The sequence below is a fragment of the Fusarium flagelliforme genome (assembly GCF_020744385.1).
Source record: "Fusarium flagelliforme strain FIESC 12 MPI-CAGE-AA-0113 chromosome Unknown B0J16scaffold_2, whole genome shotgun sequence".
NCBI lineage: Eukaryota > Fungi > Ascomycota > Sordariomycetes > Hypocreales > Nectriaceae > Fusarium > Fusarium flagelliforme.
Genome location: NW_025763504.1, coordinates 1,068,609 through 1,080,814, shown reverse-complemented (window position 1 = coordinate 1,080,814; position 12,206 = coordinate 1,068,609). Strand labels below are relative to the sequence as shown.

The window sequence follows — 12,206 nt, the reverse complement described above, 5'->3', positions numbered from 1 at the left end:
GATGGAAATGCAATTGCTTCTTAGTATCTAAAAAGAAATGCTCTCATGAAGCTAGACCCAAGATCAGAGGACTAATCATAGATGCCCTTTTCAAGTCCAGCGAATTTCTCTGCCTCCATACTAAGGCTGACCCACATCATCTAATCTTATCGATAAGCGCAACAAAGCAGAGCCTGTAATTTTTCTAGAATCAATACTGCATCGCGACCACTACGCATAATTATCAACTGCACGCGCAACGCGCATTCTTTTGTCGCAACCATGGAGCAGTCCCAGGATTTCAAATCGCTCCAGGAAAGTGTCCAGAAATCACTTATCTCGACAATCAAGACGGTGAACCGGATTGCGGCCGAGGACTTGAGCTTTCAGCGCACAGTCAATCCTAGCGTCGGCCAACAACTCGAAGATCGAACCTCACGAATTCTCGAACTGTCTACACGTCTACTCCAGTCGGCTGGTAAAGCATGCGGCGTCAAGGCGCCCAAGCTTGAGGATGTGGAAGATATCGAGCTGAACTGGAAGGCTGTGGTCGATGTAGTCGATTCTACCCTTGAGAAAGCCGATACAGCGTTGGATGAATATACGGGACTTATCAAGAGAAAGGAGCCCCCTGCTTCGGAACCTGTATGCCAACTTTACTCCTACCAGACTTCTTTAACTAATACTTTCTGTCCACAGAACAAGAAACCCAAGTCAACGAACAAGGTCATCCGAAACGCCAACATTTCCAAACCTCAGCTTCACTTTGAGCGAAAGCCCGACAACTTTGAACCTCCACCTTGGAAGCCAATGCTTACCTCCAAGCCTAATGCCACGATTTCTCTGGAAGAAAGCCTCAAGGTTGTGCCTAACGAAAACGGCGTGCCGCAGTACGTCCCCTATACCCCTAGTCGCATATCCTTGTGACACTGGGCAATAACCAATTACTGACTGCCTATCTACAGATATCAGCACCCTTACGAGCACGAGATTGTACGCATGACATACCCGAAACGAGTTCTCAAAGAAGCCGAGCCCATCATGTACAAGCCTATCGAATCGACCAAAGCAATTTTTGTCGATACATATGAGGGCGTTCTGGAGATGCTGGAAGAGCTCAAGAAGGCGAAGGAGATTGCGGTAGACTTGGAACATCACGATCACAGAACCTATGTCGGACTTGTGTCTTTAATGCAAGTCAGCACACGAGAAAAAGACTGGATCGTGGATACTCTGCAGCCCTGGCGCCACAAGCTCGAAGTTCTCAACGAAGTGTTTACCGATCCTAAGATCGTCAAGGTATGTAGTTTGAGCTTAACACCATGGATCTTACTAATAACGACAGGTCTTTCACGGTGCGTATATGGACATGGTATGGCTGCAGCGAGATTTGGGGCTTTACGTGAACGGTCTCTTTGATACGTTTTTCGCTTGTGACCAATTGCATTACCCGGCAAAAAGCCTTGCGTATCTACTTTCCAAGTTTGTCAACTTTGATGCGGACAAGCAATATCAGTTGGCAGATTGGAGAATACGACCGCTGCCCGAGGAGATGCTGTACTATGCTCGGTCTGATACCCACTATCTGCTCTACATTTACGACCGAATGCGGAATGAACTTGTTGCAGCCTCAGACAAAAATGATCCCAATAAAGACCTCATCGGTCGGGCTCTAGAGAAATCGAGGGAGCAGTCTCTGTCCCGCTTCGAATACCCCGGTTACGATGAAGCAACTGGTGAAGGTTCTCGCGGATGGTACTCGTACGTTCTTAAGAACTCTCATTTGTCTTTCGACAGTGAGCAGTTTGCCGTCTTCAGAGCCTTGTGGAGGTGGAGGGACGACATGGCCAGGAAGGAGGATGAGGGCACCAACTTTGTTCTCAGCACCAGGGACATAACAGAAATTGCCCGGATCAACCCGCCGGACGCAAAGGCCCTTCATAGCTTGTTGCCTCTCAATGCCTCGTTGGCCAGGCCACGCTTCAACGAGATCTGGGAACAGATCAAGGAGACAAAGGCCAAGGGTGGCCAGAGCCTGCTCCACTTCTTCACTTCGATGGCGCCGGAAGGTATTATGAGGAATCGCCTCCCTACCGCAGCCAGAACGACTACAAAGTTGCCAGACCTTGATGGAGAGGTCACGGTCAGTAGGCTGACCAGGTCGCAGTTATTTGGAGACATTCCAATCAGCACTAAATGGGATGTTTCCACGCCCCGTCATGAAACTGATGACGACCTTATTCCCTTCCCTTGGCAGAAGTTTGTTCAACAAGGCACTATTGAGGGAGACGTCCAACACAATACCACCACCGAACCGGCTGCGGCTCCTGAACACCCCAGTCATGTGGAAAATACAGCGGACAGGGCTCAAGTTGAAGAGGAAGATGAGGAATTTACGTTGAAGAGAGGTCAGAAGCGAAAGTCACAAGCGGTGGAAGAATCCGACTCTAGTGACGAAGAATCTGAATCGGCGGATTCAGATAGTGATGAGGAGATGCAAGACAACAATGGTGTTATTTCCATCGAGGATGAGCCTGATCGCGCAGCAAACAGAAACGCTCGTCGTAAGCAGCGCAAGGCAGAAGAGAAGAAGGCCAAGGAGGAACGACTCCGACGGCAGGAGGCCAAGCAGGCCCGCAAAGCTCAGAAGAAGCAGAAGAAGGAGGATGACAAGGCCACGGCTAAGAAGTTCGATGCAGTACCTTTCGACTATAGCATGGCTACATCAGTGCTTCACGCTAAGAAGGAAGCAAACGGGCAAGCAGATGTCAAGCCCAAGAAGAAGTTCTTCGACCCCTACTCGAAGTCTGCAGACACGGATATCAAGGGAGCACGCAAGGCACCTCCTGTTAGAGGTGAGCGAAGCGCCACGTTCAAAAAGTAAGGATGGGATAGTGTTGTGGGGATACTGGATAATCATGGCGAAACCAGGAGTTTGCGAGCTTAGACTACGGCACAAGATAGATATGCAGTTAATATCCTTATGTTCGTGTCTTTTGTTTCACTATTATTCCTGTTGCAGTAGACATTAATTTGTATTTGTAAACCTGGTGGCATGTAGAGAGAACCCGGATAGAGTGTACGATAGCTCGAATGAATATGTGGATTGAATATCGAATATCATGATCAACAACGATCAACATCTATTTAGCTGGTGATAGCAAAAAGATCAGATGGTATATTACACAAATGTCATAATATAAGCCACTTTATAGTCAAATCAGTCAACTCGCTTCACTTCATTTATTATGCCCAGCCTCTAGTCTCTACTAGCTTTACTTGATAATGAACCCAAGGCAGGCTCTAGATTGCCGAACCATCGTCGCAGGTCAAGCAGGCTTAGTACTGTAATTATCATGGTATGATTTTCAGGGTGCATCGGGCATCGAACAGAGTAAATACTCCGATATTATCGCATAAGACTTAAATGCACGAATGAACAGAAGATGATGGCCATCGAAACACCCGGACATACGAATCGAATGATGGGGTCAAGACTTCTTCCCTGTGAAACCCGAGAGCCATCCAATACCGAGACGATACGATAATGCAGCTCCACTACGGAAGGGAGGCAGGCGCTCCCCGTACCCTAATTACCCCGGATTTTCTGACCTTCCCCGCTTTCAATGGCCTGGTCTCTGAATTGAAGAACTACCGACCTTGATGCAAATAAATAATGCTTATAGTTGTCGCGTGATGATAGAGAAAAGTATATACTTTGACAACATTGCATTTTAATAACAAAAGACGTAATTGATGCTATCACGAGCCAGCAGTTAAGAAAACAGGCAACTGTAGCCTGGAAAGTCAAATTGTCGCTTTCCCCTTGCGCTTTGACGAATCATAACCACTACGCAGCCATTTGGGTTTTGCTGACGGCTTGGATGCCACCCAAATATCCAAGGCACGCGGCGTGGATGGCTGGTATAACCAATCGCAGGAAATGGGAAGGTGCCATCCAACAGGCGTTCCTACCAAATGCAGAAGCCTCAATTCGGCTGATTGCCCCCTTCATTCACTTGCACGGCAGCCACGGCGTTGTCTTCCCCTCATTTTCTCTTTTTGACTCGGATAATCTTACTCTGTCCCTGTGCCATTACTCAAAACTTGGCTTGATCAATAACGACTCCATTTCCCTGCTTGTTATCTCACCTCTCTTCCCTTCCCATTCTTCTTCTTCTTTTATGATATCTTTCCTTACCTGTCTCTACATCCTCCCCTAGCCGGCAAACTTGGATCAAAGTCTCGCCTTGCGTTCCAAAAACACGATGCATGCCAGACAAGGATTTAGAGTGTCTCTCCCACCCTCAACGGTCACCGGCTGCACCGCCACGCCCTGCATTGCATATACAATGCCTTGATCCTGGGTTTCCTCGGTGATGTGACACAATGGCCTGAAGAGAGGGACGGGTTGCCAGGCAAGAGTCTCGGGTCATGTGATTCAAGTGAGGGGAAAGAGATGGGATGAAACCCAAGATGAGGCCTTCTCATTCTTTTGTTTCTCTTCTCCCCTCTATTGTAGGTGTCGTCCTGTTGACTAACGAAAGTCTCGGATCCCGATTTCGTTGCACCTTTCGAATCGACTTACACAGGCAAAACGACGCCAACGCTTCAACCACTGTGGAGTAGGGTGGACCTTATTCGAACGCACGATGATCTACCGAGTAAGTGAATATAGTCCAGTTCCGACAATGATCATTGCAGTCCCGGAATAGTATACTAATACGGAACCAGAATCGATATCCTCGATGAAAGGAACAACATCAATATGAGCCAGTGCTCAAGTTTTCATCTCCAAGTTGCTCATCTTCTCCTTGCAAAGTTGAGCCTGCCACCTCTCATTGCTTAGCCGATCCGAAACGGAATTGAGCACACGGCATTGAGGTCAATGTCTTCCTATCTGCTTCTGCGGAACTTCTGCGAAACTTCTGAAGAGCAACGAGAAGACACCGGATGGGCCCTGAAGTATATCTGCTGTTGTCCACGTCTAAGGCTGCTCCATGCCTTTGTTCCCTTGGTATATCCTTCGCATTCTGGCCTGGTAGATCCACGAATGTCCTCTTTCTCGCTTGAACGCTGTCGATCGAGATAAACACTGCACCTCTGCTAACACAGGATGCCGCTTCTTCAGTCGCTCGAACACTCTCTGCTTATAATACTGATAAGACGGTTTGTTGCTGTCGAAGGGCAAAATCCACACCATCACGTATTCATGCTCACTTGAACACGCCACGATATTCCCTGGAAGAGATTGCAGTGTTCATATTCAGTTCAATTCGTTCTGAGCTACAGCATTTTTCAGAGCATCTCGTCGTCCGCTAGTCGTTCGCTTCGTTCGGGTTGCTGTCATATTGCGTACAAGGTACACGATATATTGTGATGCTGACAATAATGGGCATGATCGACTATGATTGTCGGTAGTCATTAAAGACCACTAGGCGTGGTACCTTGAGACTGATCGATTGCCCGGTCCGGCGCGGATTCGAAGTCATTGCGTTTCGATTTGGGATTTGGCACCTACTCGACAGCTGTGACTACTCCAGATCAGCTCGACTCAATATTATCAGGTGGATTTGCGAGTCTTTACATACCCTCAAGGCAGCTCCACTATCAATCCCCTGGGTCACTGAATCTTCGCTCAATCCACTTCAACGACTCGTTCACGACTCACAATTGGTTTATGTGAGGGCGCTACAGCTAGCGACTCACGCTAACAGCCGCAACTTTTGCACCGTGTGGGGTCGAGGTTTTGCATCACAGAAGAAACTTCAGCATCGTGCCTTGAAACACAGGCATCCAGTAACAGAGGGGAGACCGCCATGTGCGACCGACCTTGAATACGTCCGGGTCAATTCGGCTAAGCTGGCAAGACGAGTGTCTGCCAGCCTGACCGGTTAGCATGTCGATAAACCCCGGCACCGGCCCACGGGAGCTCAGGCGTAGCAAATGCCTCATGTTCATGGAAGCTTTCATGCATCAAGAGGAGCTACTCGAAACGATGTCATCATTTCGAAAGTCTATTGGGACGTCAATTAAGACCCTGAGATGAGACCATTTTAATATGCAAGACAATTCATTGAGTGATGAAACAAGGAAATATCCTAATGCATTGGAAGAAGCGGGATGAATGAGGCTTTTTATTTTACAAGTCGATCCCTGGGAGGAATTATGCCAGAATTTCCCCAACTCTAATCATAGGAAAGTGTCTATGATCAATGTCCATCCCAGGTCTCTATCCCGTCTATTACAAGACAACCTCCCCTCTATCGTGCAAGCTGGCAACAAGTGCACCCATGTCAAGTTTTTCAAGACACGGCATAATGCACGGCGCTCAGCAGCCTCCTCCGTCTCGTTGACTCGATCATTCGGCACGAGCCTACCCAATTGGCCGGGTAATAACTTAAGTCTGAAGGAGGGGTTAGTATACATTCGATCGCACGGACTTCTCGGAATCTCGGTTTGACTTACGAACTTGGCCATGAGGGCAACCATCAGATCGAAAAGACCGATGGCCTCGACGAAAGCGAAACCCAGAATGGCGTAAGAGAAGAGCTGACCACGGAGGGCAGGGTTGCGGGCAACACCGTTGAGGAGAGCGGCGAAGACGAGACCGATACCAATACCGGCACCGGTAAGACCGATGGCGGCGGCACCCATACCCAAGTTCTTGGAGACCTCAACCATGGCCTGGGCGATCTCGGAGGAGTAGGCACGGCGCTGGACCTGGAAGGCGTTGCGGGTGGTGGCCTGGAGAAGAGTCTGACGCTTCATGGCCTGGAGGGGGCTGACGCCTTGAATCGATTGTGAGTGAATTGTTCATCGTGATGGGCGAGGTTCGATCGAGTCGGGTTCGGCACCGAGCTCAATTGAGCTCAAGAAAAATTTTGCCGCATCAAAAACTTACCAGAGATGGTTCGCTTGCTGGCAGCAGCGACGTTGGCGCGGACAGCAGGGCGAGCGGCCTTGACGGCCATCTGGGAGGCCAGGCGAGAGGCGAAGACACGAGAAGAGGCCATTGTGATTGATGTGTGAGGGGAGATGGTTGATGGTTGAAAGAGGGAGAGGCTGATGGAGGTTTAAAGAAAAGAGATACGGAGCTCAGCACGAGACAGGGCGGTAGTGGGAAAAGGAAAAGGGAAGAGAGAAAGCGTCTGGAGCCGGGAAGAAAGTGAGGATAGGTGGGCCCACACGGGTGGATATTACCAGGGGGTGTGAGGATGTCAGCCGGGGCAACGCCTGGGAGGAAGAGGAACAACGATCAATCCAAACGAGACGTTTTTACATGATACCCAGGTGAGAATAGTGGCACAATCACTAATCAGAGCAGAGTGAGATATCTACAAATTTCGGCAACAAGAAAGCTGCTGAGCAGCACAAGACCGCTGAAAAACGATGGGAATGGGGATGATATCACGGGTGCGAATTAGGCCAGGGGATCGAGCTCTACACGGGCTGTTTAGCCCTCGGAGGAAATCGGGTGGAGTTAACTTCAGCAATGCTGCACTGTGATTGCTCTACAAAGCCTGGGAAGACTTTCAGGCCTGAGGCTTTTACAGTCGGAGGGACGCGCTTGGCGGTGGACCATGATTCATGGGTGAAGCACAACGACGACCGCCAGCTGGGGGGTTGGGCCGGTGATGGAACGCGCACTTTGAGAATTCTCGGTACGAAGGAGGGACAAAGCCGGAACAACGAAGACCCTTACCAAATTGGACTAAGGCGCCCCAGGTCTATGAGTGTTTTGCGGGCAGCGGACAACGACGGGCCTACCGGATTTCCGAGACAGTAAAACAACAGGTTTCAATGAGTTATATCAGCCAGATGAACATATTGTTGAACGAATTGAACAACATTCAATTGTTGTAGTTCAGGTCACCAAAAAGTTCATCGCTGTCAATTCGAGGTACCACGCATGTCTAGCCAACGCTAAATGACAACAGAAGTTTATATCAGGGCGGGTTGTCCGGTTTGTACCTGATAGAAGGTTGCCGAAATCGGGGTTTGATTGGCTAACACAGATGAACAGAGTGGCAGCTCTACAAGTTTTAGGTGAAGAACACACCCTTCTGAGCCAGAATGCACACAGTACTGAGTCAAGACCATTCAGTGGCTTCATAAAATACCTCGAACGAATCAATCGAGGGATTTTCCACGTGGGTGGATCAGAAGAGGCGCTTCAATGCACTGAAAGAAAGAAAGTAAGATCCCCGGAAACACGCAGATGAGATGAATTGAGATTGTTCATCCTCCAGTCAAGATCTGAGACGAATACTTCATAATACAGTGCGAGGTTTGAGATTATCAGTACAACATTGCGGCGTGAAGCTTGATGAGCTTCAGAGTAGCATTCATGGCGAAGCTCTGGTACTCTTTCTATCACGGCTTTATGACGCGATCCTGGCATCAGTTCGGAATGAAGTCAAACAATGTTTTGACTCAAATATCTAAACGTTTTTGCATCAAGAAGCTGCAGCATACCAGAATACAATCAACAATCCTCAAGCAGAATGGCAGTTTGATGTAAAAAAGCTGGCAATTGATAGTGGGTCTGGTGCTCGTTATCCTTGGATTGTAACTGGAAAAATTTTCCCACTCAATTGAACTGCCATTGAAAGTTTGGTTTGATGATAGTACAGTGCGCGAATGGCTTCCACTACAACGGATGGCTGCAGCCAGCTTCATACAGGAGCCATCACAGAGGTCGGGTGTGACGCAGCCATGCCAATTGAGGCCTCGAAATTCATTCTAAACTTTCTCTTTGTGTCGATTAACTTCATTACGAGAACGCCGTGATTCTGACAGTACTGTGTTCTGGATTTGCTTCAGCCCTGTTTGTTCCTCGTCAGAAAGAGAACTCAGTAGAACAGTTATGAGTTGTCAAGCCATTCTAAACTCACGAACATGTCAAATATCAATTGTTGAGGTGCGTAAGCATATGAGATGACACTGTGCATAGCCTGATTGGAGGCTCACAGCCTTGTCTGAGATACAGTGCATACTACATAGTACGTTTATCTTCAGCCAGCTAAGATAGGATCTTGAAACCAGATTCAGAGGAGCATCCCCATATTTCACATTGGATCTCATCTCAAATCTCAATCTCCATAATACCTGCAAGACCGCAGTAGACAGTGGTCGTGGCGTAGTCTGGGGCCGACCAGGGCCTATACATACAAAAAGCTGCCGAGTCTACTGTACCATCGTCAACTTCTTGACTGCAAGACAGAAGCCAAATCGGCGAAAAATTTTCGGTCCAAGGGGGGCGTGCCAAAGTTGACGCCTTCGAACAAGGGCAAAATCGGGATGGACAGACCCTGTGCAAAAGTTGAAAGCTTGGTCCAAGCTCTTTACCTTTTTGGGAAAGCTTATGGCGTACTGCCTGATGCTGCAAAGACGTATCGAAAGAAGCAATGGGAATGAATTAAGTCAGATTGACTATATTATAGAGCCATTGGCTCTTACAAAACACTCCAATATGCATAACGGGTCACTCTCGATCTTATGGATATCAATACCGATATCCTTCCCACCGTTTGTGCGCTGAAAATAGCAACGGAGAACTCTCGGGTCGGTCTGTAAAGGAAACATGCCACCACCGAAATCCATCATGACACCGCTCCGGGACGAGCCAGGACTCAATTGCATGATAGAGTCTTACAGGGGTCGTCTACAGCATCATACAGTTGTATGTACCTCCGTATGGTACAAGCGTCTCAACATTTGACAACTCAATGGCTTGGGTTGTACAGCATCACAGCTCTGGAACATCATGATTGATTCCGAGAGGAAAGCCAATTGACTAAACAAGGGGGTATCACTGTTGCCGAAGCGTCTAAACTGTCTATGCTTACACCATATATCGCCAATTCTGGCACCGCCATTACTCTTCCTCCTCCTCTTCATCTTCCAACGCTGCAGGTGCCTTGATCGCGTAGCCTTCTTCGAACCCAGCAGGATCGCACATATGCTCTAGGCTGATCCGGTTCTCTGCCACATACCGACGGACTGCTTGCTTGTCTATACGCACTCGTGGTACTGTCTTCACTACTGTGACCACACCTTTATTAACTCCATCAGCAGCAGGTGAAGTTTTCGTCTCCTCATGTTTGCCTTCCTCCGCATCATCGTGGACGGGCTTCTCCTCAGGCTTACTGGGGCCTAAGCCCGCCTCTTCGACAACACCCATATCTCGCAGTACTGGCAAACAATCTTCAGGAAGAATCCACGTCGCTTTACTGCAATCGTTGAGGTCCACAAGGACTTCTTCATCAGGATTCCTGGCTTCCAAGTCAATACTCAACAGCCATCTTGCGATTTCGCCAGCCCAATAGCGCTTGTAGCCTTTCCTGCCAAGATCCGAAATTGGCTTTTCCGGTCCGCCCAAGATCCCCTCTCTTCGTGAGATCTCGTACGAAGCTCCCATTAGCAAAGCACCGAGACCTTTGCGTTGCCACGGTGGGAATATGAGAATACACGCAAGGTTGTTGCTGTCCCACGACATCTTCTCTTTGGAGAAGAACCCAGTGATTCGAGGCAATGGGGGTTCGGGGTCTGTCGACCGGGTCGGAGGGGTATAGACAAGTAAGAAGTAGTTGAAGCCTGTGACGTCGAAGAAGACAGATTTGTTATCGAGGAACAGCTTTGCAAAGAGTGATAGGTTCTGGCAAAACAGCTGAGGGGATGTGTTAGCATCAAGGCTTTTTGGGTCACAGCATATGAACTCACTCCGTCTCTCTCTCCATCCACCTCCCAGATGCTCCATTCTCCTTCATCCTGTACCAGCTCTTCTACATATCGGACATTTCCCTCTCCTTTGCGTCTCTTAGGTCCAGAAGCTTTATTTTCGTACGGTACAAGAATCTTCCTGCGCCCTTGCGGGTGAACGTAGACTTTGCGTCCTGGTATCTGGGTTTTCCGCTCGCATACATGCATATGTTGACACCAGGGCATCAGTTCTTTGGAGTATTTGAAGCAGCTGGGGCAGACATAAAGGCGATCGACCGCAGGTGGTGATGTACCCCCTGTGGCCTGGCCCTTGGCACCCGCCTCCTTGCTGCCAGTCTTGGCTAGATGATGCGATGACTCACCCAGCACTTCCTTGCCGTAACAGCTAGGGTACCACGTGCTGAAACACATATTACCCAAAACGACTTTGTCGATATTGCGGTCGGTTCGGAGAGGCGGGCGTACTGAAGGGGCCACAGGGGGTTTCGGAGGGTGGACTGGTGTAACTGTAGGTGGCGGCGGTCGTTCGAGCATACGCGGTGGTTGCGCTGTAGGGCCATGAGGTCGGACAAGAGCTGAAGGTCGTTGCAACGAGTTGCTATGCGAATGAGGGACGTGATATGTAATTTCAGGCGCTACCAGATCTGAAAGCGGACGCCCACCCGCAGCAGTAGGTCGTGGTGGTGGAACGGCCGTCATTGTTGATGAATGGGGAGGCGAAGGTGCCCTTATTGCTGGGCCTGGTTGTTCAAGCGGAGCCCATCGCAGTACAGGAGGAGATGTTTGTGATTGTGTTTGCGCCTTGTTTGGAGCGGTAGTACTGGATTGCGCCTGAGACGGCTGAGGACGAGCTGCTGAAGTACGATTGCGCTTCTGTTCAGGGGAGGCTGTTTTTGGAGAACTTGATAACAACTGCGGTATTACAGGCGGCGGAACAGCAGTTTCGGTACGTTGTTGAGGTTGAGGTTGTGCTGGTGATGCAGGCGGTAGAACCGGGGTTTGACGCGTCGCCCTACGCGCGACGGTGGGTTTAGCTTGAGGCTCGGAAGAGGTCGGTTTGGGTGCGGAGGCAGAAACAGAGGCGGATTGAGATTGGGATTCAGCGGGGTCTTGGTCTCCTCGCTTGCGCTTTTGAGGCATCGCTGTGCGACCCTCGACTCGAACAAGAACGTGGTTGAGCAGCAATTAAGTCAGTACCAGTAGGGAAGGATGCGCCAGGACGTTTTGGGATGTGGTCTCAGTTTAGATCGAATGTCAAGTTACAGTGGTGGAAGAGAATTGATTTGTGGCAGAACAGAAAAGGCTCGTATTATTATTTTGAATATTTCGTATATGAGTTGTTGAAAGAGCGAATAGAGTCAATCAATTAGATAGATAGTTCTAAGTATAGATAGGTAGGCAGGAACACATGATATGGTTGAGGCATAGACTGTGACTGGACTGGGCTGCGGGCATAAAACGCGACGCGGGGACGGACGGACGGTATGCGGCAGGTGCAGGTG

At 49.1% G+C, this 12,206-nt stretch overlaps 4 protein-coding genes across 4 annotated transcripts; 1 reads left to right on the top strand and 3 right to left on the bottom strand.

The window, feature by feature from the left end:
• The first annotated feature begins 186 nt into the window (after window positions 1-186).
• B0J16DRAFT_299377 (ribonuclease H-like domain-containing protein) lies at window positions 187-3,166 on the top strand. The gene is made up of 4 exons (XM_046124535.1): window positions 187-624; window positions 679-869; window positions 945-1,278; window positions 1,325-3,166. The coding sequence occupies exons 1-4, from the start codon at window positions 262-264 to the stop codon at window positions 2,861-2,863; spliced, it is 2,427 nt and encodes an 808-aa protein (XP_045985999.1). The 5' UTR covers window positions 187-261; the 3' UTR covers window positions 2,864-3,166.
• Window positions 3,167-6,379: 3,213 nt separating this feature from the next.
• Window positions 6,380-6,995, bottom strand: B0J16DRAFT_315780 (ATP synthase protein 9 mitochondrial precursor; the record flags this gene model as incomplete). The annotated part of the gene is made up of 3 exons (XM_046125269.1): window positions 6,380-6,385; window positions 6,448-6,770; window positions 6,884-6,995. 3 exons carry the CDS (start codon window positions 6,993-6,995, stop codon window positions 6,380-6,382), a joined length of 441 nt encoding a protein of 146 aa, XP_045985998.1.
• Window positions 6,996-7,732: 737 nt separating this feature from the next.
• B0J16DRAFT_332298 (uncharacterized protein) lies at window positions 7,733-8,207 on the bottom strand. Its single transcript, XM_046126698.1, has one exon. The coding sequence runs from the start codon at window positions 8,093-8,095 to the stop codon at window positions 7,847-7,849; it is 249 nt and encodes an 82-aa protein (XP_045985997.1). The 5' UTR covers window positions 8,096-8,207; the 3' UTR covers window positions 7,733-7,846.
• Window positions 8,208-9,447: 1,240 nt separating this feature from the next.
• Window positions 9,448-12,204, bottom strand: B0J16DRAFT_332293 (acyl-CoA N-acyltransferase). Its single transcript, XM_046126697.1, has 2 exons — window positions 10,705-12,204; window positions 9,448-10,651 (listed from the first exon to the last, which is right to left on the bottom strand). Exons 1-2 carry the CDS (start codon window positions 11,842-11,844, stop codon window positions 9,860-9,862), a joined length of 1,932 nt encoding a protein of 643 aa, XP_045985996.1. The 5' UTR covers window positions 11,845-12,204; the 3' UTR covers window positions 9,448-9,859.
• Window positions 12,205-12,206: the final 2 nt, after the last annotated feature.